A 21,713-nucleotide genomic window follows, 5' to 3' on the forward strand; every position below is an offset into this window, starting at 1 on the left:
CTTGGTGTGAGTCCAAGAAATTTCTGCGGTGGAGTTTCAACTGGGACGATTTCTCCTCTTCCTACAAGCCGGTGTGGATATGGGCCTAAGGTTTGGATCTGTGAAGGTCCAGATTTTGGCCCTATCTATTTTCTTCCAGAAACAATTTGCTGCCCTCCCTGAGGTTCAGATCTTTTTGAAGGGTGTTCTGCACATCCAACCTCCCTTTGTACTGCCTACAGCGCCTTGGGACCTTAACGTGGTGTTGCAGTTCCTCCAATCGGACTGGTTCGAGCCTCTACAGGAGGTTGATCTCCGGACACGTCAGCAGTTTCTTCCGAAGGTTGTGTCGGCATTTCATATCAACCAACCTTTTGTGGTACCAGTGGTTACTGACTCCTCAATTTCATCAAAGTCCTTGGATGTTGTAAGGACTCTAAAGATGTATGTGTTTGTTCTGTATGATCCCAAGAAAATTGGGTGTCCTGCTTCTAAGCAGATGATCTCTCGCTGGATCAGGTTCACTATCCAGCATGCGTATTCTACGGCAGGCTTGCCGTGTCCTACTTCTGTCAAGGCCCACTCTACTCGTAAGGTGAGATCTACCTGGGCGGCTACCCAGGGTGTCTCGGCGTTATAGCTTTGCCGAGCTGCAACTTGTTCTGGGTCGAACACGTTTGCAAAGTTCTACAAGTTCGATACTTTGACTTCTGAGGATCTGAAGCTCAGTCAATCAGTTCTGCAGGAGCCTCCGCGCTCTCCCTCCCGTTTTTCATACCCATGGTACTAATGTGGACCCCAGCATCCTCTAGGACGTAAGAGAAAATAGGATTTTGGTTACCTACCAGTAAATCCTTTTCTCCTAGTCCGTAGAGGATGCTGGGCGCCCGCCCAGCGCTTCGTTTTCCTGCTTTAATTATTTGGTTCAGTACAACTTCGTTTTAGTTGAGTACTGTAGTGTTCATGCTAGGCAGTTTTAGCAGGGTGTCGCGCCCTGCCCGATGTGTTTTTTTTTTTTTTTTAAGGGCAAAACCCGCCCTGCCTTTTCTGCGGCGCCCTGCTAAAACTGCCGCCCGCTTCCTACCCTCACAGCGTGTAAAGTCATTCACGCTGAGAGACATGGCCGCTCCCCTTTTTCGGCGCGTGCACGGCGAAGCCGCGCGCTCACACTAGTGCCCCTTTAGATCCGGCGCCCGGCCCGGATTCTAGAGTGAACACTAAACTGCATTGTTACTTGGTAAATAATGTTTCAGCGGTTGCTGAGTTTTCAAGCTAAGTTAGCTTGATGTGCCTTGTATGTGCGAGCTGGTGTGAATCTTGCCACTATCCGTGTTAAATCCTTCTCTCAAAGATGTCTGTCTCCTTGGGCACAGTTTCTAGACTGAGTCTGGTAGGAGGGGCATAGAGGGAGGAGCCAGCCCACACACTCAAACTCTTAAAGTGCCAGTGGCTCCTGGTGGACTCGTCTATACCCCATGGTACTAATGTGGACCCCAGCATCCTCTACGGACTACGAGAAAAGGATTTACTGGTAGGTAACAAAAATCCTATTTTTTGAGTGAATAGTTAGATAAGTGCCTATTGCATATGAGTCTGTATACATTTACTGTTGTTTCTTTCGCTATGCGTCTGAATACGGTAGATCTGTTTAAATATGATTCAGTAATATGTTCTCCTACATTCTTGAAATGTAGTTGATGATTTGCTCATATTGCTTATTATACTAATGTATAACGTGACTGACTGCTAGCGTGATTGCTGACTTTACTATATTCTGTCAGTTTTGTTTGATTCTGATCCTCAATGCTGGTGCATGGATAAGGTCTGATTGTAGGTCACTTTAAAAAGTTTGAAGTGATTAGTCACAAATTGTGTAGTACACTGTGGAAGTGTTGATTATTTATCATGTCTAAGAGCGGCAAAGGTGACAAAGATACACTCACAGCAACACCAACACTCATATCAGGTTTGTCTTGCAGAGCTGTGTTATCCTCTCAGGATCTGGTTTGTGTACAAATTGTTCTAGCTTTCACCAGGGGTTCTTGAAAAATACAAGGCAGATTCAGGTGCAGGTTGATCCACCTTGAGCTACTGTGTGTTTGCACAGACTTTATCCAGTAGAGCTGAAAGGATAATTCCTCCTACTCCTGTACCGGGGATAGGATACACAATTAACCCTTACATGCAGCTTCCCACCTGTGGTTAGTGTTCACTCTAGTCTGTTTTAGCAGGGCGCCGCGCCCTGCCCGTTTTTTAGAAGGCAAAACCCGCTCTGCCCCTTTTGCGGCGCCCTGCTAGAACAGCCGCCCGCTTCCTGCCCTCCCAGCGTGTAAAGATGCCGTGCGCATGCGTGCGGCATCCATTCACGCATTGGGAGAGAGCTGGGGAAAGCCCAGCACCGACGGAGGTGCTGGGTACGCCCCCAAAAGTGACGTCGCCGGCCACAGACGCCCTTTATAGTAGTGTCTGTGGGCCACACCGCCCACTAAAATGACGGGGCGTGGCCCGCCCCATAATTTGCATGACCACTCCCCCGTGTCAATGTGCCCCCGAACTCCGACGCCCGGCCCCCTGCCTCATCCTAGGGGGAACACTATGTGGTGTATCACTTCCAGCAGCTGCCTCTCAAAGGAAACAGGCTGATAAGCCGGTGGTAAGTAAATCTTCATCCTCACAGTGGATATAGCTGAGTTAATTAAAGCAATGAAAGCCATTATATCCTTAGAGGATTCAGCGGAGTCTGTATTAAAAACCAAGGCACCTGTGTTTAAACGTCCCAAAACAGTTAAGACTGAATTTCCAGTGTTAGATCAGCTAACTGAAATCATGGAATTGGCTTGGGCTATGCCTAATAAGAAGTTTAGAATTCCTAAGAAATGGAATTCCAATTATCCTCTTCCAGCTGGGGATTGTTTAAAAAGGGAGGTGGCTCCTAAAGTAGATTCGATTAGTGCAAAAATCTACATTACCTTTGCCTTCAACATCACTAAATGATGTCACGGATAGGAGAGTGGATGGTTTTCTAAAAAACATTTCCCTCCCCCCTGTCTGGGGGCAGTCACAAGGCCAGCCATGGCTTCATCTTGGATGGCAAAGGCAGCGGCTGCCTGGGCTGATGCATTGGAGGGGGATTTTTCAATTGCATCTACAGAGCAAAAATCCCATATAGCACATATAAAACAGACTGCAATGTTCTTGGGAGAAGTAGCATTGGATATGGGGTACTATTGCCTCCAGGGCATTAGCTTCAACAATAGCTGCTTGTATTGCAGTTTGGGCTACGTACGTGGAAAGCTGATTCAGAATCTAAGAAGGTTTTGGAAACTCTGGCCATTTCTGGAGATATTCTTTTTGGTAAAGAATTGACAGATATTTTGGAGTCAGAAGCAATTTCAAACGTTGTTCCGGCTTTTCGGCCCTTTCGGTTTCAAGGAAAAGCTAAAGGTAAAAGTGATAGCAGGCAGTCCCAATACAACAAGTCTGGTAAGACTAAAAAGCACTGGGCTACCAGAGGACCGGTTGGTAAAACAGATGAGCCATCAGCCTGGTGGTGTGGGCCTCCACCTGGGGGTTCCTAGGGTGGGGGGCCGACTTCTTCAGTTTGCACAGATCTGGCAGCAGTCTACAACAGATGCCTGGGTGCAGGAAGCGGTATCTCTAGGTTATGCTTTGGCCATCAAGAAGCACCCTCCTCGAAGGTTTGTTTTGTACCAGCCCTTCTCGATCTGACTCTCTCTGCACATGTTACATCTACCCCCCCTGCAGTGCACATGGTTTTGCCCAACTGCTAACAAAATTCCTGCTGCGATCAACTCGGAATTACCCCCTAAGTCCAAGGCTTTGCAAGAGGCAGTTCAGAAATTGCTTCAGTCAGAAGTAGTCATTCCAGTTCCTCATGCACAACGAGGACAGGGGTTTTACTCCAACCTGTTTTTAGTTCAGAAGCCAGATGGGTCATTTTGGCTCATTCTCAATCTCAATGTGCTGAACAAATACATTTGGGTACCTCTGTTTCACATGGAGACTTTACGTTCCATAATTTTGGCCATGGAGCCGGGGGATTGTATGGTATCCCTGGATATACAGGATGCTTACCTACATGTTCCTATAGCACTGTCCCATCAGTGCTATCTCAGGTTCGCTATACTCCAACAGCATTTTCAGTTTCAGGCCCTACCTTTTGGGTTAGCCACAGCCCCCAGAGTATTTTACCAAGATTATGGTAATGGCAGCTTATCTCCGCCAGCAGGGAATACTTATTTTTCCATACCTCGATTTTTTTTTTATTCCTGGCACAGTCGCAGGAATTGCACCTATGTCTTCTGCAACAAACAATAACGTGTCTGCAAAGAAACGGGTGGCTCATAAATTGGGCAAAATCGTCTCTAGTTCCATCACAGCGGATCACTCACTTGGGGGCTGTACTGTATTTAAGTCTTCAGAGAGTAATGTTACCTCTGAACAAGATATCCAAGGTTCAGTCAAGGATTCAGGACTTGCTATACAGTCAAAAGGTATCCATTCACGCAGCAATGTGTGTGATGGGTTGATGGTGTCAACATTCGACATGGTGGAGTATTCACAATTCCACTCGTGGCCTCTGCAGTGTCTGATTCTTGCCAAATGGAATGGGTTGCATCAGACTATAAAAACAGACTTTGGTTCTTACGATAGAAGTAAGAAGGTTATTAGAATGGTGGCTACAGACATCCCATCTGGACAATGGGAGACCCTTTTGGATATCAGATTGGGAAATTCTGACAGATGCTAGACTCCAGGGCTGGATAGCAGTGTCGGGAAGGTTGTGTTTTCAGGGGCAATGGACCAAGGAAGGAAGGTTGCCTGCCAATAAATATATACAATTGCAAGAAAAAGTATGTGAACCCTTCGGACTTTCCTGGATTTGTGCATAAATTGGTCATAAAATGTTTTCTGATCTTCATCTAAGTCACAACAATAGACAAAGTCTTCTGAAACTAATACCACACACACAATTATATGTTCTCATGTTTTTATTGAACACACCATGTAAACATTCACAGTGCAGGGTGGGCAAAGTATGTGAACCCCTAGGCTAATGAATTCTCCAAGAGCTAATTTGAAACAAACTATATAACCCCTCGCGCTAATGTACTTAATTTAAGGCAACAGGACATGAATATACTCAATACATTAGTTTTTATGATATTTTTAATGTCTATAAAATCAATCTTATAAGAACACAAACAAACATCACAAAATTAATATAATTAATATGCATATATAAAACCCCAATCTAAATGACATGGTAATAATAATTGAGCATAAGAGGTGGATCATATATCTAAATTGACCACAGTAGACTAGTCAATAATCATAAAATTGATGATGTCCTTATTTTTGTTCCAAAATAGGACAGTCCCATTAAATGTGCATATAAATATTTCATGAATTAGTTATATAGTGTGGTATGGATGGAGCTTTTTTTACCAGTTGATGAAATTATCCATATGCTCACAAGAACGGATGATTCTTTACTTATGGGAGAAATGTCCAGAAATCATGGAGGAAATGATATACCACCCGGGGCTCAGTGCACCACATGCACCTGTAGAATAAAGCTCCCGTTTTCCAATTGCCGCAAGTGGCGTCCTCCGTCTCCCACTAATAACTGGCTCCCGTGCACACACCTTTTTCGGCTTTGAGAGAAAAATCAGTCCGGCTTCTGGAGCTCAGCGCACCGCAGGCGCTTGACAGCTGAATGTGCTCCTGTCCTCAAGCCGCCGCATATAGCGTCCTTCCGTCTCCCGCTTCTCAGCCTCAGGCAGCGCTGCACATCAATAAGGACCAACAGATAGTGTCGACTGGGTCACAAATAGGGCACTTTCGCTGACGCGTTTCGCTTCCAAGTGATGCTTTCTCATAGAGTAAAAAACTATAACAATGTAGCCCTTTTTAAATAACAACCTCATGTTCGATTGGTGCAATCATCCACCTAGATATAGAACACCTGTCTTAGATCCACCTCCTGATCCACCTCTTTGCTCACCTATTCCTTAATTCCTTAATTAAACCTTCCACATTAAATCATATGGCCGCCTGTCTATAAATACACATACCTTTTTATAGATGTTAAAAGTGTATATGCACATACACATGAATAAATAAATGACTCCTATATATGATAAAGCATCCTTTTGACCAATAATTGATCCACAATCGTAAAGAGCAATATAACTCTTTACATATACATGTATGTAAAAATAATTAGATCAAAATACAACTAAAAATAAATAAATACAATATTAAAATAAAATAAAAATCTTTTCACATCACATTAGGGGATATAAACCATCCAGGAATCAAACTCATAGCTTACGCTATGGTAAACCAAAGCACTACCTTAAAGCTATACTCATTCCTAATCTATTACAACATTTTAATGAGACTATATTAAACCCATATAATATCGTTCAAAACTTGATATAAACAATCACCAACATGTCTATATATATATATATATATATATATATATATATATATATATATATATACAATTTAATTTATAGATACAAAAAATATAATTGTATATATAAGAATAGTAAATATATATTATACATATAAATGTTCTTTTCATTTGTTTATCTCATTAATCCCTACGGGACTTGATTCTACGACCACAGATCTTAAACAATAATATACCCCTACTCTATCAGGCCGTGCCTCAGACCCTAGAAAAATTCTACACTACTGAACGCGAGACCTGGGAATGGCCGGTAACTGCTGGACCATTCCCAGGTCTCGCGTTCATGGGGAATCCCAATAATCAAATGTGATATTATTTCTCTGACGTCCTAGTGGATGCTGGGAACTCCGAAAGGACCATGGGGAATAGCGGGCTCCGAAGGAGGCTGGGCACTCTAGAAAGATTTGACTACCTGGTGTGCACTGGCTCCTCCCACTATGACCCTCCTCCAAGCCTCAGTTAAATCTTGTGCCCGGCCGAGGTTGGATGCACACTAGGGGCTCTCCTGAGCCTCTAGAAAGAAAGTATAGAATTAGGTTTTTTATTTTCAGTGAGACCTGCTGGCAACAGGCTCACTGCAGCGAGGGACTAAGGGGAGAAGAAGTGAACTCGCCTGCTTGCAGCCGGATTGGGCTTCTTAGGCTACTGGACACCATTAGCTCCAGAGGGATCGACCGCAGGCCCAGTCCTTGGTGTTCGGTCCCGGAGCCGCGCCGCCGTCCCCCTTACAGAGCCAGAAGCAAGAGGTCCGGAAAATCGGCGGCAGAAGACATCAGTCTTCACCAAGGTAGCGCACAGCACTGCAGCTGTGCGCCATTGCTCCTCATGCACACTTCACACTCCGGTCACTGAGGGTGCAGGGCGCTTGGGGGGGGCGCCCTGAGCAGCAATAAAAACACCTTGGCTGGCAAAAATACCACAATATATAACCCCAGAGGCTATATATGTGGTAAATACCCCTGCCAGAATCCAGTAAAAAGCGGGAGAATAGGCCGCGGAAAAGGGGCGGAGCTATCTCCCTCAGACACACTGGCGCCATTTCTCTTCACAGTGCAGCTGGAAGAAAGCTCCCCAGGCTCTCCCCTGTAGTTTTCAGGCTCAAAGGGTTAAAAAGAGAGGGGGGGCACTAAATTTAGGCGCAATATTGTATATACAAGCAGCTATTGGGGAAAATTCACTCAGTTATAGTGTTAATCCCCACATTATATAGCGCTTTGGTGTGTGCTGGCATACTCTCTCTCTGTCTCCCCAAAGGGCTTTGTGGGGTCCTGTCCTCAGTCAGAGCATTCCCTGTGTGTGTGCGGTGTGTCGGTACAGCTGTGTCAACATGTTTGAGGAGGAGGCTTATACAGGAGCAGATGCCGATAAATGTGATGTCGCCCCCCTGTGGGGCCGACACCAGAGTGGATGGTTAGGTGAAAGGTATTAACCGACAGTGTCAACTCCTTACATAAAAGGGTGGATGACGTAACAGCTGTGGGACAGCCGGCTTCTCAGCCCGCGCCTGCCCAGGCGTCTCAAAGACCATCAGGGGCTCAAAAACGCCCGCTCATTCAGATGGCAGACACAGATGTCGACACGGAGTCTGACTCCAGTGTCGACAAGGTTGAGACATGTACACAATCCACTAGGAACATCCGTGACTTGATCCCGGCAATAAAAAATGTGTTACACATTTCTGACATTAACCTCTAAAAATGGGTTTTTATGTTTGGGGAGAAAAAGCAGGCAGTGTTTTGTTCCCCCATCAGATGAATGAATGAAGTGTGTGAGAAGTGTGGGTTCCCCCTGATAAGAAACTGGTAATTTCAAAAAAGTTACTGATGGCGTACCTTTTCCCGCCAGAGGATAAGTTACGCTGGGAGATATCCCCTAGGGTGGATAAGGCGCTCACACGGTTGTCAAAATAGGTGGCACTGCTGTTTTAGGTACGGCCACTTTGAAGGTACCTGTTGATAAAAAGCAGGAGGCTATCCTGAAGTCTGTTTTTACACACTCAGGTACTAGACTGAAACCTGCAGAGCGTGCTGCTGCAGCGTGGTCGGTGACCCTGTCAAACATACTAGTTTGCTAACATGAGAACATATTAAAGACGTCGTCTTATATATGAGGGATGCACAGAGGGATATTTTGCCGGCTGGCATCCAAAATGAATGTAATGTCCATTCTGTCAGGAGGGTATTAGAGACCTGTCACTGGACAGGTGATGCTGACTTTAAAAAAGGCGCATAGAGATTCTGCCTTATAAGGGTGAGGAATTATTTGGGGATGGTCTCTGGGACCTCGTATCCGCAGCAACAGCTGGGAAGAAATATTTTTACCTCAGTTTTCCTCACAGACTAAGAAAGCACTGTATTATCAGGTACAGTCCTTTCGGCTTCAGAAAAGCAAGCGGGTCAAAGGCGCTTCCTTTCTGTACAGAGACAAGGGAAGAGGGAAAAAGCTGCACCAGTCAGCCTGTTCCCAGAATCCCCATGACGCGGGGGCTCCACAGGTGTAGCCAGGTACGGTGGGGGGCCGTCTCAAAAATTTCAGCGATCAGTGGGCTCGCTCACAGGTGGATCCCTGTTTCATTCAAGTAGTATTTCAAGGGTACAAGCTGGAATTCGAGATGTCTTCCCCCCGCCGTTTCCTCAAATATGCCTTGCCGACAACTCCCTCAGGCAGGGAGGCTGTGCTAGAGGCAATTAATAAGCTGTATTCCCATCAGGTAATACTTAAGGTGCCCCTACTTCAACAAGGACGGGGTTACTATTCCACACGGTTTGGGGTACCGAAACCGCATGGTTCGGTGTGACCCTTTTTTATATTTAAAATCCTTGAACACATACATAAAAAAATTCAAGTTCAAGATGGAATCGCTCAGGGCGGTTATTGCAAGCCTGGGCGAGGGGGATTACATGGTATCCCGGGACATCAAGGATGCTTACCTGCATGTCCCCATTTACTATCCTCGCCAGGAGTACCTCAGATTTGTGGTAAAGGATTACCATTACCAAGTCCAGACTCTGCCGTTTGGACTGTACATGGCACCGAGGGTGTTACCAAGGTAATGGCCGGAATGATGATACTCCTTCGAAAAAGGGGAGTTTTTAATGATCCCGTACTTGGACAATCTCCTTATAAGGGCGAGGTCCAAGGAGCAGTTGCTAGTCGGGGTAGCACTATTTTGGAAAGTGCTACAACAGCACGGTTGGATTCTAAACAGTCCAAAGACACAGCTGTTTCCTACGACACGTCTACTGTTCCTGGGGATGGTTCTGGACACAGACCAGAAATAAGTGTTTCTCCCGGAGGAGAAAGCCAAGGAGCTGTCATCTCTAGTCAGAGACCTCCTGAAGCCAAAACCGTTATCGGTGCATCATTGCACGCGATTCCTGGGAAAAATGATAGCTTCCTACGAAGCAATCCCATTCGGCAGGTTCCATGCAAGAACTTTTCAGGGGGACCTGTTAGACAAGTGGTCCGGATCACATCTTCAGATGCATCGGCTGATAACCCTGTCTCCAAGGACCAGGGTATCTCTACTGTAGTGGCTGCAGAGTGCCCATCTTCAAGAGGGCCGCAGGTTCGACATACAGGACTAGGTCCTAGTGACCATGGATGCCAGCCTTTGAGGCTGGGGGGCAGTCACACAGGGAAGAAGCTTTCAGGGACTTTGGTCAAGTCAGGTGACTTCCCTACATAAATATTCTGGAACTGAGGGCCATTTACAATGCCCTGAGTCAGGCAAGGCCTCTGCTTCAAAAGGCCGGTCCTGATCCAATCAGACAACATCACGGCAGTCGCCTATGTAAACCAACAGGGCGGCACAAGAAGCAGGATGGCGATGGCAGAAGCCACAAGGATTCTCCGATGGGCGGAAAATCATGTGTTAGCACTGTCAGCAGTGTTCATTCTCGGAGTGGACAACTGGGAAGCAGATCTTCTCAGCAGACACGACTTCCACCCGAGAGAGTGGGGACTTCATCCAGAAGTCTTCCAAAGGATTGTACACCATTGGGAAAGGCCACAGGTGGACATGAAGGCGTCCCGCCTCAACAAAAAGCTATAAAAGATATTGCGCCAGGTCAAGGGACCTTCAGGCGATAGCTGTGGACGCTCTGGTAACACCGTGGGTGTACCAGTCGGTTTATGTGTTCCCCCCTCTGCCTCTCATACCAAAGGTACTGAGAATAATAAGAAGGCGAGGAGTAAGAACGATACTCGTGGTTCCGGATTGGCCAAGAAGAGCCTGGTACCCAGAACTTCAAGAAATTATATCAGAGGACCCATGGCCTCTGCCGCTCAGACAGGACCTGCTGCAGCAGGGGCCCTGTCTGTTCCAAGACTTACCGTGGCTACGTTTTGATGGCATGGCGGTTGAACGCCGGATCCTAAAGGAAAAGGGCATTCCGGAGGAAGTCATTCCTACGCTGATTCAAGCCAGGAAAGATGTAACTGCAAAACATTATCACCGCATATGGCGGAAATATGTTGCTTGGTGTGAGGCCACAAAAGGCCCCAACAGAGGAATTTCAACTAGGTCGATTTCTGCATTTCCTACAAGCAGGAGTGTCTATGGGCCTAAAATTAGGCTCCATTAAGATGCAGATCTCGGCTCTGTCGATTTTCTTCCAGAAAGAATTAACTTCAGTACCTGAAGTTCAGACATTGTAAAAGGATTGCTGCATATTCAGCCCCCGGTTGTGCCTCCAGTGGCACCTTGGGATCTCAACGTGGTGTTGAGTTTCTTAAAATCACATTGGTTTGAACCACTAAAAACCGTGGATCTAAAATATCTCACGCGGAAAGTGGTCATGTTATTGACCTTGGCTTCGGCCAGGCGTGTATCAGAATTGGCGGCTTTGTTATATAAAAGTCCTTATCTGATTTTCCATATGGAGAGGGCAGAATTGAGGACTCGTCCCCAGTTTCTCCCTAAGGTGGTATCAGTTTTTCACTTGAACCAACCTATATTGTGGTGCCTGCGGCTACTAGCGACTTGGAGGATTCCAAGTTACTGGACGTAGTCAGGGCCTTGAAAAATTATGTTTCCAGGACGGCTAGAGTCAAGAAAATTGACTCGCTATTTATCCTGTATGCACCCAACAGGCTGGGTGCTCCTGCTTCTAAGCAGACTATCGCTCGCTGGATCTGTGACACGATTCAGCAGGCGCATTCTGCGGCTGGACTGCCGCATCTTAAATCAGTGAAAGCCCATTCCACAGGGAAGGTGGGCTCATCTTGGGCGGCTGCCCGAGAGGTCTCTGCTTTACAACTTTGCCGAGCTGTTACTTGGTCAGGGGCAAACACGTTTGCAAAATTCTACAAATTTGATACCCTGGCTGAGGAGGACCTTGAGTTCTCTCATTCGGTGCTGCAGAGTCATCCGCACTCTCCCGCCCGTTTGGGAGCTTTGGTATAATCCCCATGGTCCTTTCGGAGTTCCCAGCATCCACTAGGACGTCAGAGAAAATAAGATTTTACTCACCGGTAAATCTATTTCTCGTCGTCCGTAGTGGATGCTGGGCGCCCATCCCAAGTGCGGATTGTCTGCAATACTTGTAAATAGTCATTGCTAACTAAAGGGTTATTGTTGAGCCATCTGTTGAGAGGCTCAGTTGTTTTCATACTGTCAAACTGGATATAGTATCACGAGTTGTACGGTGTGATTGGTGTGGCTGGTATGAGTCTTACCCGGGATTCAAAATCCTTCCTTATTATGTCAGCTCGTCCGGGCACAGTGTCCTAACTGAGGCTTGGAGGAGGGTCATAGTGGGAGGAGCCAGTGCACACCAGGTAGTCATAAATCTTTCTAGAGTGCCCAGCCTCCTTCGGAGCCCGCTATTCCCCATGGTCCTTTCGGAGTTCCCAGCATCCACTACGGACTACGAGAAATAGATTTACCGGTGAGTAAAATCTTATTTTCTCCTTTGGGGGGAGCTATTAAGGTTGCGCAATTGGATATTGGTTGGTTATCCATTATTAGTGTAAAATTTTTCTAGGGTCTGAGGCACGGCCTGATAGAGTAGGGGTATATTATTGGTTTTTAAGACCTGAGGTCGTAGGATCAAGTCCTGTAGGGATTAATTAGATAAACAAATGAAAAGAACATTTATATGTATAATATATATTTACTATTCTTATATATACAATTATATTTTTTGTATCTATAAATTAAATTGTATGTATATATATATATATATATATATATATATATATATATATATATATATATATAAAGATATATAGAGATATATATAGAGATATATAGAGATATATATAGAGATATATAGAGATATAGAAATAGACATGTTGGTGATTGTTTATATCAAGTTTTGAACGAAATAATTATATGGGTTTAATATAGTCTCATTAAAATGTTGTAATAGATTAGGAATGAGTATAGCTTTGAGGTAGTGCTTTGGTTTACCATAGCGTAAGCTATAAGTTCGATTCCTGGATGGTTTATATCCCCTAATGTGATGTGAAAAGATTTTTATTTTATTTTTATATTGTATTTATTTATTTTTAGTTGTATTTTGATCTAATTATTTTTACATACATGTATATGGAAAGCGTTATATTGCTCTTTATGATTGTGGATCAATTATTGGTCAAAAGGATGCTTTCATATATAGGAGTAGATTTATTTATTCATGTGTATGTGCATATACACTTTTAACATCTATAAAAAGGTATGTGTATTTATAGACAGGCGGCCATATGATTTAATGTGGAAGGTTTAATTAAGGAATTAAGGAATAGGTGAGCAAAGAGGTGGATCAGGAGGTGGATCTAAGACAGGTGTTCTATATCGAGGTGGATGATTGCACCAATCGAACATGAGGTTGTTATTTAAAAGGGCTACATTGTTATAGATTTTTTACTCTATGAGGAAGCTTCACTTGGAAGCGAAACGCGTCAGAGAAAGTGCCCTATATGTGACCCAGTCGACACTATCTGTTGGTCCTTATTGATGTGCAGCGCTGCCTGAGGCTGAGAAGCGGGAGACGGAAGAACGCTATATGCGGCGGCTTGAGGACAGGAGCACATTCAGCTGTCAAGCGCCTGCGGTGCGCTGAGCTCCAGGAGCCGGACTGATCTTTCTCTCAAAGCCGAAAAAGGTGTGTTGCACGGGAGCCAGTTATTAGTGGGAGACGGAGGACGCCACTTGCGGCAATTGGAAAACGGGAGCTTTATTCTACAGGTGCATGTGGTGCACTGAGCCCCGGGTGGTATATAATTTCCTCCATGATTTCTGGACATTTCTCCCATAAGTAAAGAATCATCCGTTCTTATGAGCATATGGATAATTTTCATCAACTGGTAAAAAAAGCTCCATCCATACCACACTATATGATAATCTAATTCATGAAATATTTATATGCACATTTAATGGGACTGTCCTATTTTGGAACAAAAATAAGGACATCATCAATTTTATGATTATTGACTAGTCTACTGTGGTCAATTTAGATATATGATCCACCTCTTATGCTCAATTATTATTACCATGTCATTTAGATTGGGGTTTTATATATGCGCATATTAATTATATTAATTTTGTGATGTTTGTTTGTGTTCTTATAAGATTGATTTTATAGACATTAAAAATATCATAAAAACTAATGTATTGAGTATATTCCCCCTGTTGGGTACTCGGGTAGAACGCCTTGTGCCCCCTATGGGTCTGCCTGTGGCTTTGCCTCCTAATGTAGTAACTATAGTGAATCCGCCTTGGGCGAAAAATTTGTCTAATTCTGCTGCAACAACGAAATCAATCCCTGACTAGACATAAGGCTCCAACAGGGCACAAACGTGTCACTGGTCATTCTAAGCAGTTTACTTCATCCTCACAATCCCTCTCTGATGTCTCATCTGAAGAGGAGGGGGCGCATACGGCTCTTTGTGACACTTCTGTGCTGCAGAAGAGTAAGCTCCCCTGTTCGTAGATGTCCCTGCCCTTGTGGAAGCTATTAAGCATATTCTCCAACTCTCAGATGAGGAAGAGCCCACTACAGTGGCTAAGGAAACTGATATGTTTAAGAAGCAGATGGTGGTTAAAACTGAATTACCCCATTCTGATTATTTATTGGACATTAGGTGGGAATCCTGGACTTCTCCCAGTAAGAAGTTCCCGGTCTCTAAAAGGGCTGTAGCGCGTTATCTTCTACCCAGCAGAGATATTTAACAAATGGTGAAAATCCACCGCCGGTGAACTCTTATGTCACCTGCCTCGTGGTTTCCTCCACTCTGCCTCTTACTACTGTTACCTCCCTGATGGAACCGACAGATAAACGTTTTGAGGGTTGCCTGAAATCTAATTATTCCCTTACAGGGGCAATACATACACCCACTATAGCCGCTTCCTGGGCTGCAAAGGCTATAGAGGCTTGGGCTCAGGCACTGGAGGAGGAGCTGCCTGAGGATATTTCTAAAGAAGGCAGACTATATCTGTCTCATGTTAAAACCGCTTCTTGCTATATTCAGAAAGCTTCATCTAAGGCTGGAGTGTTGGCCGCCAAGGCACCTGCTACGTCCATTCTGGCACACCGTATTCAGTTGTTAAGACCTTGGAAGGTGGACCTAGCTTCCAAGAAAACCTTTGAAATTCTCCCCTTCACAGGTGACAATCTTATTTAGTTCTTCCCCAAAAAGAATGTGTCTTCTTTGGCGGCAGCCTAGACAGCCTTTCTACCCGCGACTAACCCTGCTCAGAAGGCTAAAAGTACAATTTTTTGCTCTTTTCAGTCACAAGGAAAGGTGAAGTGTCAATTACTCGCTAGACAATCTTGCCCTTCTAAATCCTCAAAGACCAAACTGTCCTGGGCGGCACATCAGCCTGCCACAAAAACAGCCATGTCCACAGCCTGACGGGACGGGCCTTCCTCTGGGGGACCCCACGGTGGGAGGCTGACTTCTGCACTTCGCTCAGGCTTGGCACACGACCACTGCAGATGTTTGGGGCCTAGAAGTTGTCTCTCACGGGCATGCCTTCTCGTTCAAGGGGGGGCACCCTTTACAGGTATTTCACCACTGGCCTACCACCGGACCCGCTAAAGGCGCAAATCTTGCAAACTGTGGTCAGTTCTCTCCACTCAGGAGTGATTGTGCTAGTTCCTCAGTCCCAAAAGGGAAGAGGTTACTACTCAACCCTGTTTATAGTTTCAAAACCCAACAGGTCGCACTGGTCTATTCTCAACCTCAAATCTTTAACCAAGTTTTTGAGTGTCCAAGATTTGCATGGAAACTTTTCGTTCAATAATGCTGGCCATGGAGCCTGTGGACTGCATGGCTACCCTGGATATACAGGATGCATACTTTGCATATTCGTATTGCCACTTCGCATCAGCAGTTCCTGCGGTTTGCTATTGGCAATCTACATTACGTTCCTCGCACCTTTACCAAGGTCATGGCCGTTAGGACTGTTTATCACCGTCGCCAGGTGGTACGAATTCTTCCGTACCTGGACGACTTGCTGATTCTGGCGAACTCACGGGAACTTCTCAGTCATCTCCAACTGACGGTAACCTTCCTACAAGCCCGCGGTTGGTTGATAAATTGGACAAAGTCCTCCCTGGTTCCATCTCAAAGCATGGTACACCTTGGGGCGCTTCTGGATACTCAAAGACTGTATCTGTCATCAGACAAAGTCCTGAAAATACAGTACAAGATAAGGCACTTTCTTCAACATCCTTGTGTGTCTGTACACTCAGCTATGCAAATTCTTGGTCTGATGGTGGTTTCTTTCGACATGATTGAGTACGCTCCATTTCATTCCCGCTCTCTGCAACGGTTGATCCTCTCAAAATGGAACGGTTTACCTCATTGGGTCAGATCTCAAATGATCTCCTTGACTCCAAAGGTCCGTCTGTCACTGGCCTGGTGGCTTCAGGACCAGCAACTGACCATGGGTCGTCCCTTCTGGATATCCAACTGGGTACTTCTAACAGACGTCAGTCTTCGTGGCTGGGGAGCAGTGACATCATCCAGACCTGGCCCGACTGTCTTTGACGGTGTGGTTCTTAAAGCTTTGCTTCTAAGGTCCAGAGGTTTTTCCGAGGCGGTCATTCAGAATATGCTGAAGGCCCACAAAGCGGCCTCTGCCTGTATATACTATAGAGTGTGGCACACTTACTTCACTTGGTGTGCTGCTAAGCATTATGATGCCATTAAGTTCATAACTTCCAGAATTCTGACATTTCTTCAAAGAGGTTTAGACTTAGGCCTTCGTCTTGCCTCTCTCAAGGTACACATTTCTGCCTTGTCTGTCTGGTTCCAATGCAAGATTGACTCCGTTCCTGATGTACATATGTTTCTTCAGGGTGTGATTCACATTCAAACTCCCTGTGTCCCTCCATGGGATCTGTCTATTGTATTGGAGGCTCTTCAAGAAGCCCCATTCAAACATCTTTAATCTGTGGACCTCAAATGGTTGACGGCCAAGGTTCTCTTATTAGTTATTCTCGTGGCAAGGAGGGTTTCGGACTTAGTTGTATTGTCCTGTTGCCTCCCCTTTTTTGATTTTCCACGATGACAGGGCGGTTCTCTGGACTAGACTTGGTTACCTCCCTAAGGTGGTTTCTTCTTTTCACCTTAACCAAGAGATTGTGGTCCCCGGCCTTTTATCTCTTCAGAGATGTCAGCTAAGGATCGTTCTTTGGATGTGGTTAGGGCCCTACGTATCTACGTAGACCGTACTGCCTCTGTCAGACGCTCTGATGCCCTTTTTGTTCTCTTTGAATTTCACAAGCGTGTCTGGCCTGCTAATAAGCAGATGTTGGCCAGATGGATTAGAATGGTGATTGCACAAGCTTACACTCGAGCTGATCTTCTAGTTCCAGCATCGATTTCTGCCCATTCTTCTCAGTCTGCCGAACAGTTGTGCAAGGTGACTACATAGTCTTCTGTACACACGTTTCTTAGGTTTTATACCTTTGATTAATTCACCTCTCAGGATGTTTTCTTTGGACGCCAGATTCTCCTGTCCGCCCAGGCGCGTCCTCATCCTTGACGTACTGCTTTGGGGCATCCCCGATGTTTCCCTGTGGAAACCCTATGTACCGTGCTGCAGAAAAGGAGTTATAGTAAACTTACCTTTTGTTAACTCTCTTTCTGCGAAGTACATAGGGTCCACGGGGCGCCCACCCTGACGCACCTAGCCTCTCCAAATTTGTATGGCATTGGCCTCTTGTTCTTTCTCCTGTCAGTGAGAATGTGTCCTTATGTGCCTAACATATCTCTCCTCTCCTCTCTCCTTCCTGCTTTTTGCATTGGACTGGTTAACAATACTGAGTTGCCTGTGCCTGCAGGCGGGGTTATTGGAGTGAAGCAGAGCATCTTGGGACAGTTAAAGCTTTAATTGTTTGGTGAGTGGATTCCTGATCCACCCACTACACCCCAATGTTTCCCTGTGGCCCCTATGTACCTAGCAGAAAGAGAGTTAGCAAAGGTAAGTCTACCATAACACTCTCACCTTTTTTTTTATCAGTTTTGGGCCTTTGTAGGATTATTACAATGTGAACCACTATTGCATGACACAGTGGCAAATGTTTCTTAAACAACTCCTGACTTGTTCACGTTTATTTGCTTTGTATCTCAACAGGAAAGTTTGGATGACGGTGCTACTCCTATTTCTTTATCACATGTACTCCCTCCATCCAATAAGCGTTTTAGAAAGATGGATAACAGAAAGACGTACCAACATAAAGACAGTGCCGAGAACAAAGCTTGTGTTTCACTTGAGACCAACTCTGCGTGGAAGCAGCCTATGGTTAAGTTGTTACGATTGAACTTGGAGCCAGAAGAAGAAGAGAAGCAGTCCACAGATGAATCGGATGTATCGGACTGTGATCAACCTCCTTCTCAGGTAATGCATCTTGTGTGGATTTTCAGGTGTAGTAGGCCTTTTTATTTTTAGTTTGCACAAGTTGTCTTGGCTACAATTTATGCTCCTTATTCTGGCAGAATAAAGGTTTCACCAGTCTCCAAATAATGTGACCTAAACTGGCATATGTGTTTGATGGGTCGTTTTCTTTCTATGATAATAAACTAATGAACTTGTGGTACTCTTCCTTTGCATTGTAGTTTGACCCCTGTCTTTACGCCATCTTTTCAGGAGCAATCTGGTCTCTCTGCATATGAACTTAAAAGGCTGAACAATATAAAAGAAAATTCTAAATTTTTAAATTCCTTGAAGCTACTTGAGGTTTGTGTTTTGTCTTATATTTGGGACACGTTTTCAAAGTCCATTGTTTCCAGTAGTGGTTTCTCCTAAAGCCTTCGGTCACAAACAGGGATGATCATGGCTTTATTTTATCTTGGTAAAATTGAAGGCTCCAGCTGCTTTATCTCTTGGCTACACTATTTACCATGTTGTGCTACAGATTTGACATCCATGCATAATGATAGGTGTAACTTAGGTGAGGAGAGCTTATTTCTGCTGCGGGGTACACTGGGCTGCACAAGGATTAACATCGGGTGTAGAGTAGGATCTTGATCCAAGGCACCAACAGGCTCAAAGCTTTTGATTGTTCCCAAGATGCACAGCGCCGCCTCCTCTATAACCCCGCCCTCATGCACAGTAGCTCAGTTTGTAAGTTGGTGCCATGCAGTAAGCAGGCACTTAACAGGAGGGCTGCCTCAGGCAGTCTTTTGCTAGCTTAAATGACAGAAAAAAAGTTGTTTTTTTCCAGCAAGACTTCAAGGGCTGCTGCAGGCACAGTCTTTCTGACTTGTCTGTGTGCATCTCCCTCACCCCCAGCGGCACTGTAAACTCCCGCACCCTGGTTGCCGGGTCACTGCAACGGAGGCGCCGGTTTCTTCCACAACGTGAGTCACACACACGCCGCCGTTCTCCCGGATCATGGGGCTGCAGCTAAGGGGGAGGTAAGGGGCTTCTGTGCCCACTCTTTACCGCGATCCAGCGCTGCCGTAGGCGCTGGCGGGGACACTGATTACTGGGCAGCTGCTCCACTAGCCCCCAGGGTCATCTCATGGGCACAGGTCAGGGGGTGTTTTATTATACATCCTCCGTTTTTACACTGCCCCGGTGGGGATGCCAGCAGGGGTAGCAGGTCGGACCTGTAGCCCCTCCCCCCAGCAGCATGGCGCCATTTCTATGAATGTTCCTGCCCTGGAGCTGCATATCTCTCCCTCACTCCTGACCAGCAGCCATCACTAATAGAGCTGTGCTGTTCCTGGGACTGCTGGGGCAAATCCTCCCCTGTAGAACCACTTGACTGCCAGTGCTGTGTTTTCTACAGGACACTTAAGTATTCTACCTGTCACTGGGACAGTGTTAGTTAAGAAAGAGTGCATACTTCAGGGTTGTGTGGTACAAACACCCTGTGATATACATTCAGTCTTTACTGTGTTTGTAATATCTATTGTTGACACATATAGTCATACTGAGTATTACTTTGTATTGCTAGTCCAGTGCAGTTTTATGGTACATAATTTCTGCATGGTACGCTTATGACTATGTGTGTGTGCATGTAGCTGCTGCGTGGTTGCTTCATTTCAGGGTATTTCACTCAGCGGCTGTTCCTATATTGCTATACCTGAGGGGGCTAAGTGTATCAGGTGTCTTTTTTGTTTAATATAGGATTGTATCACAAGGTATACCTGCTGTGTATTTTTACTTGTGATTTATAGTCGTCATATACGTTTATACCTCTTGAGCTCCCGGTCTGTGCTATCATAGTCACTTTTCACGGGTGCTCTTGTTAGGTATAATGCTGCTACACCTTGTACCTGGTAGCCTGATGTTGTGCACACTGTTATGTCTGCTACACGTGGCAACGACGCTGGGGCTTCTCCCACATTGCGTGGTAGTGAGGCCGTGGATGTGCTGGAGGATAATATGGCAGCAGAGAGTTCAGGTTCAGGGGTTTCCTTACGCCCCAGTGTGTCGGTAGCACCTGGGGCTTCACAGGACCCACCTTGGGCTACATTTTCCACGCTATTGAACACGCTTGTAACTAAATTGGCGCCCCCTGTGGGACCACCTGTGCCACTGCAGCAGTTTATGGTCCCTGCTATTTATCCGCCATAGGCAGATCAAATCTCCACTCAGTTACAACATTTGAACCGATCCATGACTAAATCTAAGTGTCACTCTCGCCCGCCTAAGACTAAGTCGTCTTCTAAACGGGCCATTACCTCCTCCCAATCCACTGCTATCCCTGACACGTCCTCTGATGATGATGGTGCATATACTGATTCCACAGACACTGATAAAGATGTTTCTGATGGGGAAGGGAAGTCGTTAGTGGATGTCCCGGATTTGATTAAAGCGATTAGGCTCATTCTTCAGGTGTCTGATGATCCTGAGCTTGAGGCTGTCTCTAAGAAACCAGATAGGTTTAAACGTAAGAAGGTGGTTAAACAAGTTTTACCTCATTCTGAACACCTGGTTGACATACGTCAGGAATCCTGGGAAAATCCGGGGACAAAATTCACACCGAATAAGAGGCTATCATCTCTCTACGGAGGTATGTAACAATTGGGAAACCCCTCCGCCCGTGGAGTCTCATGTGGGACGTATGGTTGTTTCCTCTGGTCTGCCTGTAACTGTCACCTCTCTGAAGGAACCGACGGATAGACGGGTGGAGGGTTGTTTAAAAGCAATCTATACCCTAACGGGGGCTGTGCATAGGCCAACCATTGCAGCAACTTGGGCTGCCGATGCTTTTGAGGCGTGGGCTCAGGAGCTTGAGGCGGAACTGCCTTCCAACGCGTTTGAGCATGTCTCTCCTATATTACCACTGCTTCTCTGTACCTTAAGGAGGCGGCCTCTGATGCTGGGGTGCTCACGGCCAACGTTGCTACTACGTCCGTCTTGGCCAGGCGCATCCTTTGGTTGAGATCCTGGTCGGTGGATATGGATTCCAAGAAAACCCTGGAGGTGCTTCCTTTCAAGGGACACATTCTCTTCGGAGAAGACCTCAATAAGATTGTGGCTGATCTGGCTACTGCTAAAACAGCTTGCCTACCTAGTACGGCTTCTTCCGCACAGAAGGCTAAACGTACTTTCCCTCGGCCCTTTCGTCCTCCAGGAAAGCAAAAGGCCAGGTGTACCCAAAGCAAGCTCGTGTTTCCAGACCTGCCAAGCCCGAAGCGTGCCTGGGCCATCCATCAGCCAACTTCCAAAACTGACAAGCCTGCTGCATGACGGGGCGGGCCTCCCTCTGGGGGATCCCAGGGTGGGGGGCCGACTTCTTGGTCTTGCCCAGGAATGGTT

General features: G+C 45.8%; 1 protein-coding gene across 1 annotated transcript in view; it reads left to right on the forward strand.

Annotated features, from left to right (window-relative positions):
- WDR76 (WD repeat domain 76) overlaps window positions 1-21,713 on the forward strand; it is a 212,794-nt gene that overhangs the window by 39,750 nt on the left and 151,331 nt on the right. Inside the window, exons 3-4 of the mRNA XM_063925481.1 lie at window positions 18,075-18,338; window positions 18,588-18,677. Coding sequence (XP_063781551.1) covers window positions 18,075-18,338; window positions 18,588-18,677 — 354 coding nt within the window. The remainder of the gene's footprint in view (window positions 1-18,074; window positions 18,339-18,587; window positions 18,678-21,713) is intronic.

This window comes from Pseudophryne corroboree, chromosome 6 (assembly GCF_028390025.1).
Source record: "Pseudophryne corroboree isolate aPseCor3 chromosome 6, aPseCor3.hap2, whole genome shotgun sequence".
In the NCBI taxonomy this organism is placed as follows: Eukaryota; Metazoa; Chordata; class Amphibia; order Anura; family Myobatrachidae; genus Pseudophryne; species Pseudophryne corroboree.